Genomic DNA, 20,784 nt, shown 5'->3' with positions numbered 1-20,784 from the left:
CAGATGTTTTGTATTCTATCATTGTATACCCTTACAGTATATATTTTGTAGTATCTTCTGTAAACTGTAATCTGTCTGTACAATAAAGGGCAGTCGGAGAATATCCCCTCATTTAATCCGACCCCAAGTCAGACTAACAATCATCTTATCCTCTCCGACAAGTAAGAGGTCATATCGAAAGCAGTGGCTAGTAATAATATACACAACACAATATGTGCAAGGTCCTCACATCTACACCTTGCCTATTGTCAACATCGTGCAACCAGGTCATAGTCTTTGAGGAGACATTATCTTTCCAAGGTGTAATTTGGTTTCAAGACCACTTACATTCCACTGGATTATGCAATAATTAAATGTCTTATGGAAAAGTGGTCATACTTTTATGGTTTGCAAAAGTGGATGTTTTACCATTTACCTCATTATTGCTGTAGTCTATATGTTGTCCCTTAAAATTTCATTTTTAATACATGGTTTAGTATTTATTCTTGGGTTTAACAGGCATACTTTCCACTCAGTACTGTAGCCTACAGGATTACGGTGCTTACTGCTAATACTTGTGTATACGACTGAACTATGTCATTCAGTTGGCCATGCAAATTCAGCCCCCCATATTCTCTTCTATATATTTGTTTCTCGATTCCCGGAGTCTCCAATACATAAAATATCATCCACAAACTATCTGACAAAAATATTTCGATTGAAAAAGTGTGAAGGTTCAACAGCTGAAATGAAATAGTGATGTGGTTATAAAAATTATTTATTCAGAATTTCAAAATGTATCTACTGTATATAATACGTACATGAAACATCAGATGAACCAACATCTGCTAAAATTAAATAGTGACAAAAACGTTACAAAATATGACTAAATTATGTAATAAGCTAACAGACCTTGCAGATACAAAACACTGGTATGCTACACTTAAATACTTTTATCCCCAGACTTGGCAAACTATCAAATATTTCACAAAGGATGGACGTTACCATAAGGCAATAGGTTTTCTGTAAAATGCATAAAAATTTGCTTCAAAACTATGAATTTGCACAGAGTAATCACTATTGCTCTCCTACAGCGACATACCTGCTCAGGTGAGAATTGATTGGACGTGGAAAGGTGCTATCCAACTGGTGTGACAACATTAGGTAAGAAAAAAGGAAGCCAATTCTTCATAACCATTTGATAAAGGAAGACAACTCTTCATAACCATTTGAAAAAGGAGGACAACTCTTCATAATTGTTTGAAAAAGGAAGCCAACTCTTCATAACCATTTGAAAAAGGAAGACAACTCTTCATAATCGTCTGAAAAAGGAAGACAACTCTTCATTACCATTTGAAAAAGGAAGACAACTCTTCATAATCATTTGAAAAAGTAAGACAACTCTTCATAACCATTTGAAAAAGGAAGACAACTCTTCATAACCATTTGAAAAAGGAAGACAACTCTTCATAATCGTCTGAAAAAGTAAGACAACTCTTCATAACCATTTGAAAAAGGACGACAACTCTTCATAATCGTCTGACAAAGAAAAACAACTCTTCATAATCATTTGAAAAAGGAAGACAACTCTTCATAATCGTCTGACAAAGAAAACTCTTCATAATCATTTGAAAAAGGAAGACAACAAATCAGAGATTCTTCAAAAAGGACTGGAACTCTTCATAGGAAAAGAAAAACAACTCAGTCATTTGAAATCTGGGAATTAGTGATCGCTGAGGAAGAAAAATCTGATAATCATCAGAAAATGACAAATTCAAGTTTTGATGCAAATAGGCTGGAGAAGGAACAGAGGTCAGTCCGTGGTGAGATCTTTAGTGGGGAGAGAGAGAGAAATCTGAGAATGATCAGATGACAAATTTAAGAGAGAGAGAGAGAGAGAGAGAGAGAGAGAGAGAGAGAGAGAGAGAGAGAGAGAGAGAGAGAGAGAGAGAGAGAGGAAGCATGATTTGTGGGATGTTGCTTTTAGTTACCTTCCACCAACCACTGTTGCCAGGTTTTTGAACCACTAGAACAAGCCTCACCTGTAAAATGATTTAGAGTAGTAAAGCAAATGTGAAAAAATCTACACAAATCACAATTTGTTTTATCACAAAATATTTCATTCTCTTTGTGAAACCCAAACTTCTCGTGAGCTTTAGGAAATCACTTTTTTAAAACAAAATGTCTTCTCACAATCACTATCTTTGAACTTCTAACCAGATGACTATTCATGTGAAAATGACTTCCCACATACATCGCACTCAAATGGCTTTTCTCAAGTGTGAATCTTTATGTCTTCTGAGGAAATGCCTTCCCACATTCACTGTGTGTAAATGGGCTATCTCCTCTGAGAAAGGCCCTTTTCACATTCGCCGCACTTGAACGCCTTTTCTCCCCTGTGAATTCTGTTCCGCGATGTATCACGGATCCTCTGCTGGGAAAAGTCCTTGCCACATACATCGCACACAAACGGATTTTCTCCACAGTGGATTCTCATGTGTGTTGTGAGACGACTCTTCTGAGAAAATGACTCCCCGCATTCACTGCATTTGAACAGGTTCCCTCCTTTGTGAATTATCATGTGCATTATGAGGGACAGTTTCTGAGGAAAGGCTTCCCCACATTCCACGCACTTGTGAGATGTGCCAGGTTCCAATGGGTTTTCTCCATAGTGAGTCCTCATGTGTGCTGTGAAATGACTCTTAAGAGAAAACGACTCCTTGCATTCACTGCATCTGAACGGGTTCCCTCCATTATGAATTCTCATGTGCAATGTGAGGGACATTTTCTGAGAAAATGCTGCCCCACATTCCACGCACTTGTAAGGAGTACCAAGTTCAGACGGATTTTCTCCGTAGTGAATACTCATGTGTGTTGTAAGATGACTTTTCTGAGGAAATGACTCCCCGCATTCATTGCATCTGAATGGGTTCCCTCCATTGTGATTTCTCATGTGCATCGTGAGAGACATTCTCTCAGAAAATGCTTCCCCACATTCCACGCATCTGTAAGGAGTACCAAGTTCTGACGGATTTTCTCCATTATGAATCCTCACGTGTGCTGTAAGACGACTTTTCTGAGAGAAAGACTCCCCGCATTCACTGCATCTGAATGGGTTCCCTCCATTGTGAGCTCTCATGTGTATTGTGAGAGACATTCTCTGAGAAAATGCTTCTCCACATTCTACGCACTTGTAAGGAAGGTCAGGTTCACCCACACACCTTGAAGGAGTGCCGAGTTCATGATGAAAAACATAGACACCATGATCACTGCTCCTAACCTGCCTCTCTCTTAGCAAATGATTCCCTGTACTGGTTTTCTTAACCAAATCCTTTTCATAATTGACAGGAGACACTGATAACGGATCTTCACTTTCACTTGTCACAAGAACGTCTGAGGTAAGTTCCGACTGACACAATGATAATGGATCTTCAATTTCACTTTTCACAGGAACTTCCGAGGTAAGTTCCGACTGAGACAGAGGTAACGGATCGTCAACTTCACTTTTCACAGGGGCTCCTGAGGTAAGTTCAGACTGAGCCTGAGGTAATGAATCATCGACTTCACTTTTCACAGGAATGTCTACAGAATCTTCAGACAGCCACAGTGATAATGGATCTTCAATTTCACTTTTCACAGGAACTTCTGAGGTAAGTTCCGACTGAGACGGTGATAATGGATCTTCAATTTCACTTTTCACAGGAACTGAGGTAAGTTCCGACTGAGACAGTGATAATGGATCTTCAGTTTCACTTTTCACAGCTTGAAGTCTTAGATTCCGATTTGCCTCAGTTTCAGCAGAACACCTTTGTGAATATCTTTGTCTGCCCACAGACAATCTCTGCTCTTCTTGTTCATCAGTTTTTGTGGCTTGTCTTTGTGCCTTCCTTGCTCTGTCAGAGGCCATTCTCTGTTCCCGCTGTTCATCAGTTTCTGTGGCCTTCCTCTTTGCTTGTCTTTGCCTCGCTGCAGCTAATCTTTGTTCCTGGTGTTCGTCAGTTTCTGTGGCCCGTCTTTGTGCCTTCCTTTGCTCTGTCAGCAGCCATCCTCTTTGTTCCTTCTTTGCTGTGTCACCAGTTTGTTCCCGCTGTTCCCAGTTTCCTTTGTGCTTGTCTCTGTCTCACTGCAGCTAATCTCTGTTCCCGCTGTTCACCAGTTTCTGTGGCCCTCCTTTGTGCTTGTCTCTGTCTCACTGCAGCTAATCTCTGCTCCCGCTGTTCACCAGTTTCTGTGGCCCTCCTCTGTGTCTGTCTTTGCCTCTCCACAGCCAATCTTTGTTCCTGCTGTTCGTCAGTTTCTGTGGCCCTCCTCTGCGCTTGTCTTTGCCTCTCTGCAGCCAATCTTTTTTCCCGTTGTTCACCAGTTTCCGTGGCCCTCCTCTGCGCGTGTCTTTTCCTCTCTGCAGCTAGTCTTTGCTCCCGCTGTTCGTCAGTTTCTGTCGCCTGCCTCTTCGCTCGTCTTTGCCCGTCTCTTTTCCGAGCTGCTTCCATCCTCGTGACCACTTCACTTGTCATCGGCGGTTTGGACCGACACCAATAGTGGCTGCTGTTGTTGCAAAATTTTGTCTCAAATTTCTAGAATTACCTGCTGAGTCCACTTCAAAACCAGAAGGTCAGGTATGTTTTCCTGCTGAAGAAAAAATTTGTGCCATGAAAAATCTGTTCCCTGCAAATGAAAATAAAGCTCAGCCAAAAATCTGCACCTTTATATACCCAAAATTTGTCAATCGCACGTCAGGTGTGACATATGTTACGTGACTTTTCGTCAGGCGGCCTTTTTGCAACCACTCATATGACACAACAATACTCGATAGCAGTTCAGTTATTTGAAACAGTTGACAGCTGGAAGTAGTATTTAAGTGAATTTTTAAAAGATAATCACAGCCAACTTCCCCAAGGGCTCGGCAGAACAAATCCAGCCTATACAGTATTTGGCAAGTTTGCAAGTGTTATAAAACTTGGCATGCCATCTAATGGTGACAGTGATTTTGACTGTTGGCGAGAGATGCTGTTGTACACTGAGATGATGAAATCAAGAACATACAAAACAGCAGTAAATCGAGCAGTTTTTCAGTCACAGATGGCACTCATTTTTTCAAAATGGGCTTCATTCAGTGTGCATGTCATCTATACTCGATTTGCTAATAATGGCCTGCACTGACGTTCTATTACTGTATTACTGTAGTGACATTGTATTACTATAATTAGGTTGTATTACACATCTGATTTTCACTGATGGCGAGTGTGCAAGATATGAGTAATGTAAGCGATAAATACACTTCGTTTTACTTTACTCACCATTCCATTCCCATTTCATGCAAGCAAACTTTTCTGAACTTTTATAAAAATAAAAAGGAAACTTATGTCATTGAAAACCTCATTGAGAACCTTACCACTCACTTTCCAACGATATTGCTTCACTTACCACGCCTCCAACTCCTTTCTGAATCTTACCCTCAATCCTCTTATAAAAGGAATATATATCGAAAAATAAACGCAACATCTAGCAAGCGCTTCATCACATGGAAAGTGAGAATGGAAAGTCATACATGTGTGGGATGAGATCTTCCTCCTCGAGGCTCTCTCTCTCTCTCTCTCTCTCTCTCTCTCTCTCTCTCTCTCTCTCTCTCTCTCTCTCTCTCTCTCTCTGCCTATGTCAATAGATGCTGATTGGGATCAAAGGAAAAACCCATAACCTTTCCGACATGTCCGATTTGGGCATGCATAGTGGATGCTGGCTGAGCCCAAGATGTATGGTGACAGCATTCCTTTTTTTTTATCCATTCAAACACGAATTTCCTCATTAACCCGTTCATTTCTTCTACGTTTTTGCCTTTGAAATTCATTATAGCAACTGCTTCGTGATGTCATGATGCCGTATTTCATCATAAAGTCAGTTCAAATGGGGTTTGGAATTAATTATCATGCGGTTTGGCAACAACAATTCACTGCATACCTAATGCCAGCCTCGGTATTCATGATCGCCTCTGGCGGGCCAGGGTAGGTAGGGGATTGGGAGGGCAGGGGAGCCTTGTGTCAAGGATTTACTTATGATTTTAAATAATAACAATAATACTGTAATAATATCATCAGTGATTTCAAGTCAATACAGTTACAAGAAGACTGTACAGTTTAACAGGTATGAAACATGGACGCTCAAACTGAGGCAGAAAGGCAGCCAAGGAAATTAAAATTTAAGATGTTTAAAGAACCTTCCTTCAGATAGCCACAGTGATATTGGATCTTCAAATTCCCTTTTTCCAGGAACCACCGATGAAAGCTCTGAATTCATCTTAACCTCTCTGTCAGACGTACTTTCTTTTCTTTCAGTACACAGCAGAGAGAATGTGCGATGAACAAACCACAACACCCACCACTGTGCTTTGAAGTTCTAAATTCCTGATAAATAAGGCTAGTATCACGAAACTTTCACTTCATAATTTCCCAATATTCCACACAAAAACAATTGCATTACAATTCAAATGGTGAAATTTTTTATTGCAGACCTGGTGGCATGCAAGAATAATGGGTAAAACTGCTCTATCTTACCTAAAAATACTTTTTTAAATTGGAAAACTGGACAGTATGTGACTGAATCCCTGAGAGCGTAAATACTAGACTGAAGTACAAGCACTTTTTCTAAAGTAAGACGAGGTTTCATCGCTGATCCCGTACAACTCATATTCAGCAATGAGTTTCATTTTAGAAGTGATTAAGGAATGGTACAAAAATTCCATGTCCTTTTGAATTCAATTGGAAATGGTAACTTACACGAACAATTAACCCTCTCGCTTACCGATGACGGATATAAACGTCGTCCAAATTTAACTCCCTCGCTTACTGATGACATAAGCAAACGTCAAAAAAGGAAAAAAATGATTGTACAAACTAGCAGACAAGATAAGGATAATTTTCAGTGAGTGTTCCTGATATTTTTCATATATATGTGACATGTATGTTTACCTATTTTGTATAGCTTTAGGATTTTATTCTATAATTACATCATTTATCTTTTTTTTGAGAGAGAGAGAGAGAGAGAGAGAGAGAGAGAGAGAGAGAGAGAGAGAGAGAGAGAGAGAGAGAGAGAGAGAGAATTTTTTATGCATATGTAAAATTTACATTCATTTATTTTATACTGTTTCAGATTTTTATTCTATAACATCTTTTATCTTTTTTCTTAGAGAGAGAGAGAGAGAGAGAGAGAGAGAGAGAGAGAGAGAGAGAGAGAGAGAGAGAGAGAGAGAGGAACAAACCCTTCACTGGATTCCACTTATTTTATGGAAAACTTGATGTTATACTTTGTCAATCATTTTTTTATTTATTCCTTGGTATAATTACAACTTTCACGCTGCAAAACCTACGTAATTTATCTGGGTATATTATGAATGTACAATGATGATTTTTTGAGCAAATTATTTTTTTGGGGAGAGTGCAAAATTTTTCACATATCTTGTAATTTCTACTCATTATTTCACCTACATGAGTTATTGTGGGGGTATTTTTATGCCGTTGTATATAGCAATCATTCCGCTGCAATATGAAACAAAACTGAGCAGTCTACCATGAAGACTGTCACAGTTATACAACTTTTAACAAAAAAAGGTATAAAAATTTTTTTGCATATCACGGGGGTAACCGGCACTTTTCTTATGGAAAATGTGATGCTACTTTGTCATTAATTTTTTCATATTTTCCTTGCTGTAATTACAGCTTTTTGCATTTTATTAACGTAGGTCATTTACCTGGGTGTGCTGTGGACAAAAAAACGAAGACTTTATCGTGATTAGTTTTTTGGTAAATTTCTTTGTGGGGAAAAGTTCAAAATTTTCTTGTATCTCGTAATTTCTACTCATTATTTCACCTACATAATACTGTAGTTTTTTTTTTTTTGGGGGGGGAGGGAGTTTTCATACCACTGTATAGAGTAAGTAATCTGCAAAATGAAAGAAAATTGAGCAGTCTACCCTGAAAATTGTCAGAGATACGAGTCTCTGAACAAAAAAAAAGGTATAAACATTTTTACTCTTACCGCTCGAGTCCATGCCTCTGCCCACAGACGTAACTGTTTAGAAGAATCACAAGCGAAATGGTTAACAAAAATGTACTTCACAATCTTCAGAAATTTTCAGCAGAACCTTGATTTTAAAAACTGAGGGTTGTCCTTCAGCGACGAACGACCTGAAATATGAGAAAGAAATTCAAAATCAGTTGGAATAAATAGTAGAGTACAGGTGCAACTGTACAAAAACATTTCAATAAAACCATAATGCTCAACTAAAAAGCTTTCAATTAATAGTTGCATGACAATGAAAACACCACTTAATATGAGATGGTCATGACTGCGACCAAATATTCATATAAATTCATATCAGTGATGAAAACTCCATCAAGAAAGATGTCTTTGAAAGATCCACTAACGACAGACCTCGGTTAGAGTAACGTTATCGTTCATTATGAATATACATCCTTATGAACCTAACCCAAAGGCCAAGAACTTGGATAACAAGCTTCTGAAAACAGAAAGACCAGGAAAGGAATCTCACTGAATTATCAGCTGCAGATTAATGAATAAAAGGTAACACTTAAACATTATTCCCTTACACTGCTCAAAGGAAAGGGTGTCTACTGTACTCAATTCTGCCACTTCAGGTGTTGACCTTGGGCATTCTAACTCTTCTGGCGCCTATAAATGCCCAGCTGACACTATAAAGCCAGCCAGCTCAAGTTGATTACATTAAGTCTGCCTTTACTCACATTTTTTCAAGAGTAAAGGTCATTGGGGCAGGAATCCTAGTGTTCTTTTCCAGACCAGGCCTGAAAAAATGGGACAAAGAACGGAGATTAATCACACATATATTGAATCTACTGCTCACTTTTATCCAGATACATATGTAGTTGTAATAGCCACAATGCCCTCTTCAAGGAAAAAAGGTTGTTACAAGGATCAGGAAAATTACAGGAAAGAAGAAAATTCTAAAGCTTTGAAGGCAGCTGAAGTAAATGAAGAAAATAATAAACTAAAACTCAATAATCTATACAACTCAAATGACATAATTCTACATAGTGTCTGCTGGATTTGCGACTGGCTCGGGCTTGGTCACAACCAACTGGATGCAATAAATTACAAACCCATAATTTTGTTCTGAAAACATGTTTTTCAATACAAACCAAGTAATAAGTACTCATGTGTTCATCAGTTTTGTACTGAAAATCCCAGTAGCACAACTCAATCTATTGTGTGACTCTGCTGTGCGAATCTCAATCGAAAATTCCTTAAATTCCAGATTAAAATGACTCAAAAGAAACTTCATCAGTACTGCTGGTTTACTCCATCCCTGACAGCTCAGAAGCTTCTCTGTAATATCAGCAACACAACATCTGCACCTGCAATCTCAATGAAGACTCACACACTAGTTGGTGTACATGGTAGTGTGGATGACATTCAGCAAAATGCCAACTTGTCAAAGAAAAATTGCTGCTTGATCTAAGGATGCTGGCATGTTTCAGGTGGGATGAACACTATACCTCCTGCCTCGAACCTTTGCATGTAGAATTCTAGATACTTGAAAATAGTTTGGTTAATAAATTCTTACTCTTGATCCGTTTCAGTAAAATTATTTGGAGATTGTGACAACTTCAAGTTATTATTTACTCTTGACTGGAAAACTTAAGTCTAAATAGGGAAGGTAAATTTACTAAGTTAGATCAGAAAGGATATTTATTATATATCGAGTGCATGTTTATGAAGCAGGGGATCCAAGAGCCAACAGGTCACTAACCAACACCCCAACTTAACTGTCCACTCCGCCATGAAAATTAGCGGTCCTGAAATTTAGCAAAGTAAAAATGTTCTAAAATAACAACAGGTTTGAACCAATTTTCAGTGATTCTAAGGATATTTAATATCATCAAATTCCTCTAAATAAATGAGATGAAGATGATTTACTGTGATAATTTACAGCACAAGATCACTAGGTCATGCTGAGGTTGTTCGTTTCTGGGTCGAACAAAATGATTTCTGACGTACACACAGGTGGGTCACGAACTATGGGAGACGGGTCAGTAGTAGGACATTCACCTGCCATCGCAAAGGATTTACACACTAGCTTCTTTCATACAACACTTGAGAAAAACTTGATGACTGCCATATAGTGGATTAGCCACTGGGAGAGATTCTCAGATGCTTCTACTTGCCTCCCAAAATGCTCTGAATAAGTCTTTGGAAAGAAACCACACATTAGCACACATGGATTTCAATCAAGCCACTGACATGATAACTGAAGCTGAAGGGTTGAGTATTCCAACTGCTTCAAACTGGGTGCCAAGGGACTGTCTGATAAAATACGTTCCTTCACAGACCACGAGTGAGAGGGAGAAGCCAGGTGGAAATTCCATACACTGAAAAGTCTAATGCTGATTCTTGCAAGGCTTCTGAAGCATGAATTTTATAAGCTCTCTTCTGAGTAAAAGTCAAACCAGTAGTCTATATTCCACCTCTCATACACTTTACAAGTCTTTTTAGTAAAGCACTATTGTTTGACAAATGATGAACCCAGAATAAAGGGGTCTTTCTCCAGCAGAGATTTGAGGACCCTGTAGACATTGCATGGCAACCCCTGATACATGTACTGAGGAAACTCTACAGTGGGTAAAAAATAAAAAATAACCCAGGGGCTTCACTGGTGAAAAACAATTCTCACTGCTACAACCACTCTTGCACTCCGTACTATCATTATGACCATATTCAAATATTTTACTCTATTTTTTTATATGAATAACCATAAAAACTTGTAGCAACTATAAGAGAACTTTATCACAGAAAAGTACAATTGATTTATTAATCAAATCATTTCACCTAACTGCTCTTCACAGAAACAATTATTAAACCACCAAGGCCAAGAATCCCCTTTACTGTACAAAGAGTCTAGCACACAACCAGTGCATCCTCAATTAAGTAGAATGTAAAATTACTATACTCATAAAATCAAAAAGTTACAGAAATGAATAACACTCAGACAAAACCGATACTGTCTGTCCTTAACAAATATTCTGTGGGTGGTTATTTATTCCAGTCCCACAGAGGAAGACAATCCACAAAGAAAAAAAGACTTGGACCAACACAAAATTGGAACAATGTTACTTTCACAAAGGTCAATGTGAGAGCAACAAGCTGAGATGTTTAGTTTTTGGAGTTCCACAACAGAATTAGGGTAGATACAATGTGGGAGTGTTCTGTTCAGCTAAGACTGGTCGGCGCAACAAACCTTGCTCTATGTGGAATACGTCATATTATGGTTTGCGATTTGCAAGAACATACTACAGTATAACTTGAAGATTTCAAACCCATTTGTGGCTAAGGCCAATGCTGAGCCCATACTATCTGTGTCTGAGTATAGATCCACTCCAGGATTCAACATCTGAATTTGTGTACAAGTCAACATTCTTCAAAGTCCACGTTTCACATTCATTCTATATTCAATCAATCAGTCACAGGGAAATTAATATGAATAAAATCAACCCATATAATTAAATATCATCATCAAGTACAGTGGATGGACATAATGGAGGGTACAGAACTCAACCTTGATTAATTGCTCAAATAATCATAACGAACAAATCATAACTTAGCATATTCTTAAGTCTTCATCCTCATAACCAAAAGGTCATTCATAATTTCATACAGTAGGTACTGAGGCTTTGTGAAAGTACTTGGAGATATACACTGGACTGGTAAGCCATTATGTTAATTTGTATGATTGTTTTCTAGCCCTGTCTGAAGGAGAGGCACAGTGACAAATTACTAATATAGTAAATATTTTCATGAGACATTTACAGATACTGTGGCATGTTCTTTGAGCAATACACCAAAATTTGAAGTCCCCTAGCATATATATTTACTGAATTATCCCCCTGAGAATCCCTCAAATTGGAAAACAAATTTTTATATTAAACTAGTTTTTCATGCATATCAATCAATCATATATATGCCTCCATCAGTCTCCCATCCCTAAACTTACAGTCCTTAGTTCATAAAAAGAGGAAAGTACTCTTGCAGTATTAGTACTTCTTCTTTTAACGTGCTTTTTCCCATTTTTTTGTACGGGGTAAGCATGATGCCTTCTTTTGAAGGACTTTGATTTGGCTTTGGGGTGGGCCGTAGTCTCGATCGGCTGCCCTGCCTGACGTCGCTTAGACCCCGGTAGCGCATGTACATGTACCGTACCAAATCACCAGGCCCCTTTCTCCCAGCAGCGAGGAGAGTTGAGCGGTTAGGTCGACAGTTCGAGACGTGTGAGGTGTCTGTTATGTTTTTTTAGAAGATGATGGAGTGGCTTTGTTTGTGTGTATTAGTCTGTAACACCCATTTGCTTTTAAGCAAACCTATCCGTTGATTACGTACATAATCCCCGGGTGTCTACATGGACAGCAAAGCAGTATTAGTATACTCAGTAAAAATTTCATATTCTGTGTAGATAGAGGATGCAGCTTCAAAAGTTGGCAGGTAGGTATTACATATATGACTGATGAGGTTGCATGCAAAATCTTGTTTCAAGTTATAAAAACACTGTTAGTTTGCGACAATTCCATGCACTTGTTAGGTGGGAGGATGGCTGCTGAAATTCCCTGACCATTCGTGAAGGTATAGTGGAAACTATAACATGCCACTAACCAAAGTTCTGAGATATTAAAATGGGTTTACTAAAAGACTTGATGGACCCAAAGCAGTCCCATTAAGGCATTTATAATGATCACATATTGAAATTGTTCAGGTACAAGCCAACTACCAAGTGACACCTATGGCTCCAAGGGCTATGAAACAGTGAAGGATATGAATATGCATTGGAAAACAGAAACTTATCCTCTTCCCATTGGTATATCATAATTACTGTTAGAACTGAAGCCCCTGATAAAATAATCGACAAGTGATGAACAGTGACTGAAGTAAAGAAGGTTCTAAACAAAGCTGTCGTTCTTATATGTTTTGCCTCATTAGTTAATATGAGACTGAACTCAAGGCCTATTCCTCCATGTTCTGTCAATAAGTAAGGATGGGTATATAATCTTGCATATGCAGTATTGAAAACTAAAAATCAAACCAGGTATTATGTCCTCCTCATCACTGTAGCTGAGATTGAAGCAGCGATGACGAGGGAAGCTATGACGATGCCTTGGCTAATCCTCCTTTTTGAGTCTCAGTTACAAAGTCAAAATATGTCTGACAATCCTACTGGAGACAGTAAAATGAGCTGTGAGCAACCAACCATGAGGAAATCATTTCCTTGAGGATGCCATCATCAACAGAAGGCAACCAAAATAAGGCACACTGCACTGGTACAGGTACACCAGGAATACATCAATGCAACCCAATCAAGTCACTGAAGTTAGCCATGCTTATTTTGAGATGCAGATATGCTGGGAACAGATCCCCATGCATGTGGTTATCCAAAAAGGAATGGGCCCCAAATGTCCAAACTGGTGAGCAGACACCGTGGCTCAGTTGCTATCTCCATTACGAGTCAATTACCTTATCTCCTCGTAGTTTCTGTCTTTCCAATCCACCCGAGATGTACTGGAGGACCTTCCTGACACATAAAAATTGGAGGTCCTTCCTTAAAAGGATAGATGGACTAAGCTGTAAACGTCTGCATCCTGAAGTCAAATGAGGCTAAGAGATTTCTAAGTGAAAAGACATTATATTGAATCTATTATCTCCAACCTGAAGGCTATGAGATTGGCAACCGTCAGATTCTGACAAATCAGCCTGCACTAATCAATTGCTTAATTTTGTCTAGTCATTTGAGCCTCTTTGTACTGCAGCCTTATATCTTATAGTTTACAGGTCACCACAACAGGCCGAGGACATCCTCCAGCAGTATCCGGAGGCTTATCTTAACACTAGTGCAGGCGTCATACCAAGAACAGTCACTGGAGATGCTACGACCACTCTAGCAAGCATGGCCATCAATACCGGAGCAAGCAAAAGCAGAAAAGAACAAAGGTGAGTAAGTACTTTGGTGGCTCAATCACAATCTTAACTCTCCGCAACAAAAATGATGAAAAGTATGATTTCACTACATTATCAACAAGTATACAAGCACTACATATTACAGTTTTCTAAATTGCTATCTTAGAAATATTTAGCAAAGGAAACTAAATATTCAATGCATGCTATATGAAAGATGTTCAAAGAAGCTGGATCCCTGGACCATCATCACAAACAGCGTTAAGCCTGGCTTTGACCTTTAAGGGGCTGAACGTAAAATAAGGTCTCCCCCCATTCCTCATTTGTCCTGTGCTCTATCAGTCAGGTCTGGGTCTTCGTCAACTGCCTTTTTCCATGATTTTTGTGCCTTCCCTCCAGTCTCTGTCCTGCTGATTAATCCTACAGAGCTTTTCTGACCAACTATTCATCACCCCTTTTCATTATATGTCCAAGCCATCTCAACCGTTGGAACCCAAGTCATGTAAGTATTAACGGAAATAAGGAGCTGACAGAATCCTGGATCGATTAGGACCAAGTCAAACATAACCATTCACGTACATAAATTTCTTGGTAGTGTATCAGTGAAACCCATCAAAAATACACGAATGGCTCTGTGGAAAAATGAATTAGATACAAGGAAGTTCAGATTGTTAAATGAAAATGACTTTTCATTTTATTTCACCGCAGAAAATGAAATGATATGACATTATTACTGTTACTGTACAGTATTCATAAATAGTTTGACCAGACCATTTTTAATCTCACTGGGCTGGACCAAAGGGTTTGTTCTCAATGAATGTATTAGATCTTATCTAAGATATATCAACTCTTCAAAATTCAATCATTGGATAATACTGAAGATACGGACAAAATTTCTCTCGGAATGATCTTCCAACACTAGATGTACATCACTGCTTAAAAGTTGGACAATCACTGAAGATATGTTTGACTCTAAGTACTGATCTGCTTTCACAGCATTCAGGGAGTGGGTCATGTGGGTTGTATAAGTAACCAATTGGTTCTTAGCCACGTTAAATAAGTCTAATCCTTCGGGCCAACCCTAGGAGAGCTGTTAATCAGCTCAGTGGTCTGGTAAAACTAAGGTATACTTAACTTTTTAACCCCAAATACCCCTGGGTCACATGGTTGTGACCAATTTAAAGACAGAAGAATAACTGGTGTCTTAAAACAAGCAACAGGAAATGATATTCATGAACAAAATACACAACACTGTGAAAGGATGTGGAGGTAAAATGACTGCATGGTGGTAACAAAGTGACACCAAAGAACCAAGGAAATGTGGCTCCTATTCACTTGAGAAGGATCTTTCCTCTTCTGTGGAAGCAAGAACTTCTCTTTACTGGGTTTGTTTGCAATGGGCAACTTTCAGTCAAAGCATAATATGTGATATTTTGGTTTGTGTATTGTATGAACACAGACTGTCCTCAGGAATTTCTTGAGAATGGGTAAACAAATGACTTTATCAATACTAACTTGCTCACTTAACAAACCAACAAGATAAATTACTCATTGTATTTGCAGTGCAACATTCCTTAATAAGTCTCACGAATACTGTTCACTGGCTTTCAGTCGGTGAAGACATAGTAACAGATGATATATACCTACAAGAGAAAAATAATCAGAACATTATTGCTAGCAACAGATCACAGCGTATAGAACAGTAATGCAAAGTCACAAAAACTCATCAGCTACATCATTATGATAATCTTGTTAGGCTGTATATTCAAACATTATACATTTTCTAATAAATCTCTTAAAATAATGTTAAATGTAATGTACAGCTTAGCTTCAGCTAGGATTATAGGAAACCACTGTTGGCTGTGGGATACCTGGAAATATTTAAGTGCAGGCAACTGTATAAGGTCCTTGTTACTTATAAAGCTTTGATAATTACCAGAAGGCCTAACTCTGAAGTATCTGGTGAGGTCAGCTGCATTAAGACATATTCAAAAAGATCTGACACAACTCGCAATCAACTTTAACACTTTTCCAGACATGATTTCATTGGTTTAATGATATTGGCTGTAACTCAAGAAAAGGACCTACAGCCTGCAACGACAGACTGAACCTTTGAGGGTTTGTTTCAACATCAACCCATTACTTTGCAACACTGTAGCACGTTCAAGAAGGAGAAGAGTACAGTACAATTCTTCACCACTCTAAATATGTATCAGGTCCCTAGGTGTGAAAATTCGTCACTTGCAACTTGAATAACAACTGCAGTATTGTTCCCAATACATTATTGCTATAAACTTCATAACCATTTTCAGGCATTAAACCACCTGATCTTTGACCTCTCACATTATTCTCTCTTTATTTATCATTTGGTGGTGGTAATTATCCTTATTTTTAAATATTTTTCCCTCTGGTGTGCACGTTAATGTTTTGCTCGCTTGAACACCCATCATATGTGACTATACCTGAACAGACCTGTAGATAGTTTCATTTGTTTTGTTTTGTTGATTGAATTTTATCACTGGAATTTTACTGACCACCTTTTTGGTTATGTATTTTTTTTAATCCTTAATCAGTTATTCTGAAGAGGGTTTGTGTTAATTTATCTTAGGTCACAGCTTAATGTTAATCCTTTGTGAGTCCTGTGTGTCTCAGACCCGTAACTGTGATGAGTCATATTCTACTTGTTATGCTACAAGGCCAATTCAGGTCTCATTTAAGAAACAAAATGACACATACATGAGGACAACTTTCCAGTGTCAATCAACCTGAAGGACAAGTATTTTCAAGAGATTACAAGGTCATATCCAGCAGCAGCTGGCAAAACAAGAGCAGGAGGTGACGGACCACGAACACGCATGGGGGTCATCTGTATCCAGATCACCAGAGAAGATCTCTAAGTTTACAACCAGGCCGTCATGGAAGATAGAATTTAGGCCAAAGGCCAGGAGCTGGGACCTATGACGTCATTCAGTGCTGAAAGGGAAAATTAAGAGTAGAAAGGTTTGAAAGGTTTAACAGGAGGAAAACCTCTCAGTTGCACTATGAAACAATTGATAGGAGAGGGTGGAAAGAAATATATGAGAAGGAGAATATGAATGTAGGTACAGTAAATGAATAAAAGGGTTGTCATTGCTGGAGGGCACCTGCTGTCCAACCTCTCCAACGCTCATATTCCCCTCGGACTGGGCCGCAAGGGAACGAGCATGAGGTGCAGACGATGGGAGGCCAAGGTTTAAATGATGGTCATTTTCAAACTGATTTCTCTTATGGAGTGTGAGGAACCTGTGAATATTAAGTTACATATTTACATATAAAAGTATGAAGATTTCAAACATCTAAATATACTGATATTGTCCTGAAGATGTTTGTAAAGAGTTTGGTGCATGTCAGTGTACATACACTTTTGTGATTTTTATCTCTATGATATCAGAGTCAGCTAATGATTACCTATTAAAAACTTCACAAGTTTCCCAGGCGAAGTTCCCAGGTTTTCTGGGCTCTCTCCAGATCTACGTCCCTCCCATATACTCAAGACTCCAGTTAATAGGCTTGCTGTTTCAGTGTTAAGTACAAACAAGGGGATTCCTAACACCTTGAATCCAGCCTTCCAGTGGGAACAAGGAAATGTTAATAGATATGCTGGAATATTTTACAAGTTTCTTCCAAGTTTTAACAGAAAATGAAACTTCAAGTGTTAATGGATACTTTAATGTAAAATAACTAGTCTACCATGAAAAACCTAACTCATGAGTGGTACCCCTAGGCTAGTGTTGAGGAGTCAATCCAGCTATAAAAAAATTTGAGGTAAATAATTATTATTAGGATTGACTAAAAGACCTGAAGCACTAGGTTGGGTTAGAATGAAGTGAATTCCCGAAATATAAATTCTATGGCCCTCGAGCCTCCGGGGTAGGTTAGGTTGCGACCTGGTGACTATGTTAGGCTATGTTAACTTATTTTTTCTCTTTTGATAAGTGAGATCTCTTCTTTTTGTACTTTCCCTTACCTCCTGTTACTTCTTCCTAGTGAATACCATCATATTCTTTGGAAGCTTGAATTTCAAGTCAGTGGTTTCTGTGGGCTTGCTCCATATGAATAGGGTTCGTCTGCTGAATAATAATAATAATATCCCTTTAATTGTCCTTGTTGCAACCTTTGTATTTTATTTATCAATTTTTCCAACTGATTATCTTGTGATTTGTATATCTCTTACAAATATCAGGGTTTAAAGGAACTTGGTTTGTCGACCTTGCTCAGGATTCGTCCATTTGATTTTTGACCACGAATGAAATGGATCTTTGCCTCCGTTGTGATGTTGCTTTTGTTGATATTTCACTTATAGTATATCCAGGGACTGTGAGTTGACTTAATTTTTGGCAAGGTACAAAGTTGCCTCAATGTGATAAAATTAAACCAAAGTAACTGATTCCATTGCGACAAAGCCATAAGGAATTTGCATGGAAGACGAGCGAGATGTCGTGTTAATATATCAGGGTGTAAATGAACTTGGTTAGAGAAGTCGCATCTTGGTATTGAGCAAATTCTTCTTCTAACTTGGATTTTTAACTTTTTTTCGTTTTACTCACCTCGAGGTCGCACGTGCTGCCAATATGTGCAAACGTACCATAAATGATTGATAAAATTTTTTCCTGGGAAGTAGTGTTGCATCGCATAAAAACCACCAGCCCTGTAATCCAACACGTGGTCCTGGCAAAGTTGTAGAGATCGATGAGGCAAAGTTGTGGTTTGAATGCGAATAAAAAAAAAATACCTAAATGTACGAAACATCTGTGGCTCAAGTACGGAAATGGGTATTGCCCACCTCTGCTATGAAACATTTGTGACCCAAATACAGAAATGGGTATTACCCACCTCCGCTTTCCCCCGCGGAAAATGAATATGACGACTCCCAACAATAAAGTAAATTCATTGACGTATATGTAGGTTAAGGTAAATGCAAGTTAGGTAAGGGTAAGACCAAGTAAAAACCTTTTATTAGGTGGTAAAAATTGATTTTCCCTCTACTTTCAGTGTTGCCGATGAAGGAGGTGGTGTTATTTATTGTCGGTCAATTATTATTAACCTCATATCTATCCAACATGTTTGGGGACCCTTTGGGAAAGAGGGGTTTTGGGTGGGGGAGATTGTTGGGAGAAAGACTGGACTGTCATGTTCTTGTTATGGACTGGTTCTGCGCATGCGCAAGTCATTGTGGAGCCACATGTTCAAGAAGGGATTGGCTAAGGCAATCTATTATAAAAGGAACTACTGTACAATAACCTAATGGGTAGATCTAAGCCGGCTGTCCGCGGTGAGCTAGGCTATGGCAGTTGACGCTTTTCTACAGAACTTTACCTGCTGAACAAGAATTCAAGGTTATATTTTGGCGGCCAAATGTAATTGAGCTGTAATTTACCACAGAAATGTAGCCGAGGGTAAGGGGGACCCATTGGGAATTGAGGTTTTGGGTGGGAGAAGACACTTTCGAGAACAGCTGACGGTAAGGGGGACTCGTTGGGGATTCGAGGTTTTTGGTGGGGTAAATAACTTGGGAAAAGGTTTGGGCACCTTATTGTTCTGTTTCCTGTTACATATGTCAAATGGAACACAAAAAAAAGCGTAAAAAAAGGCAGAATAAATGGACAGTGGGAGCCGTTCCAAAGGCACTTTTCATGCATTACTAGTACTGCTGATTCCAGGCCCTATCACACATGCGCGGTCTTACGGGCGAGCCAATCACCGGATGCCTCCAACAGTCCAACAGAGAGTAGAATTCTGAGCTCTCCTAGGGAGGGCTGGCCCGAAGGATCAGACTCATTTTACATGGCTAAGAACCAACTGGTTACTTAGCAACGGGACCCACAGCTTACTGTGGAATCCGAACCACATTATAGCCAGAAATGAATTTCTATCACCAGAAATAAATTCCCCTAACTCTCCATCAGCCGGCCGGGGAATCGAACTCCGGCCCAGCGAGTGCCAGTCCGCAGCTCTACCGACTCCCCCAGTGAAGAGCCACTTGCATTACAAGAATTCAAAGTACACTGCCTCTTGCCAGAGCATACGAGCTTACCAGGAACCGTTCGAAATGCCGAAATGGTAATACTGTGGGCCAAATGACCACCTAACGTACCCTAACCTAACCTAACGTACCAGGCAGTGTTACTTAGCAAGGGGGCGTCGCCCCCGAACCCCTTGGTGAAGGAAACCCCACTTATTACCAGAAGTTCCCCTATAAGAACGCACATGAGGAATGGCATAAATCTAATCAGTTCTGATGTTAATTACAGGTTAATTACAGCCGATGGACATAAAATAACGGTAATTTCTTGCTAATAAACCAAAATATTATAAGAAAAGTCAATTACCAAAATAATACCTGAAGTTCTTTGTCGAAAACTCGCTCTCCTGAACAGAGTTCAATTACAAACAACAGGAAGAAGAAACGTTGGTGAAAGTGGGAATAGTAGTAGTAAGCGGCATTTGCCTTTGGAACGGCTCCTCCCTCGCTCGTTCTTTTCCTCCTTCGTTTGTTTTTGTTTAAGTTTTATGTCTCTGGAATGCCATAAATCCTTTATAAATTCCTTATTCCTTCCTATTTTCAATTTATTCTTTCGAAATGTCTGCAAATAGGAGGGTATTAGCCATCAATTTCATAAATCTTTTGTAAATTCTTTTCTATTTTCAATTTGTTCTTTTGACAGATTTGCAAATTAGTCACCAGTTCCCCTTTTTTACTTGACGTTTCCTGCTGCACAAATCTGTGTTTCTAATCTCACTATGTGCTGGGAAGTAGAGTGAGAAATGTTCTAAGTTTTCAATTTCTTCCTCATTTCACTTTGT

The 20,784-nt window shown here is 38.9% G+C and overlaps 2 protein-coding genes across 3 annotated transcripts; both read right to left on the bottom strand.

The window, feature by feature from the left end:
- Nucleotides 1-741: 741 nt before the first annotated feature.
- On the bottom strand, nucleotides 742-20,392 carry LOC136856428 (zinc finger protein ZFP2-like). 2 transcript variants are annotated; one of them, XM_067134298.1, is made up of 5 exons: nucleotides 20,310-20,392; nucleotides 15,490-15,584; nucleotides 8,733-8,792; nucleotides 8,008-8,156; nucleotides 742-4,608 (listed from the first exon to the last, which is right to left on the bottom strand). In XM_067134298.1, exon 5 carries the CDS (start codon nucleotides 3,884-3,886, stop codon nucleotides 2,318-2,320), a length of 1,569 nt encoding a protein of 522 aa, XP_066990399.1. In that variant the 5' UTR covers nucleotides 3,887-4,608; nucleotides 8,008-8,156; nucleotides 8,733-8,792; nucleotides 15,490-15,584; nucleotides 20,310-20,392; the 3' UTR covers nucleotides 742-2,317. The 2 variants fall into 2 exon arrangements, with proteins under 2 accessions (XP_066990399.1, XP_066990398.1); XM_067134297.1 differs by having other exon boundaries at nucleotides 8,580-8,792; nucleotides 20,321-20,386.
- Nucleotides 4,050-4,493, bottom strand: LOC136856262 (zinc finger protein 821-like). The gene has a single exon (XM_067133956.1). The coding sequence runs from the start codon at nucleotides 4,491-4,493 to the stop codon at nucleotides 4,050-4,052; it is 444 nt and encodes a 147-aa protein (XP_066990057.1).
- Nucleotides 20,393-20,784: the final 392 nt, after the last annotated feature.

This window comes from Macrobrachium rosenbergii, chromosome 35 (assembly GCF_040412425.1).
Source record: "Macrobrachium rosenbergii isolate ZJJX-2024 chromosome 35, ASM4041242v1, whole genome shotgun sequence".
Lineage (NCBI taxonomy): Eukaryota > Metazoa > Arthropoda > Malacostraca > Decapoda > Palaemonidae > Macrobrachium > Macrobrachium rosenbergii.
Note: the sequence above shows the minus strand (reverse complement) of the source record. Positions and strands in the feature narration are given on the sequence as shown.

What these genes read in the sequence shown, in the direction of transcription:
- LOC136856428 (XM_067134298.1), bottom strand. Translation starts at nt 3,886, where the DNA reads ATGGCCTCTGACAGAGCAAGGAAGGCACAAAGACAAGCCACAAAAACT.
- LOC136856262 (XM_067133956.1), bottom strand. Translation starts at nt 4,493, where the DNA reads ATGACAAGTGAAGTGGTCACGAGGATGGAAGCAGCTCGGAAAAGAGAC.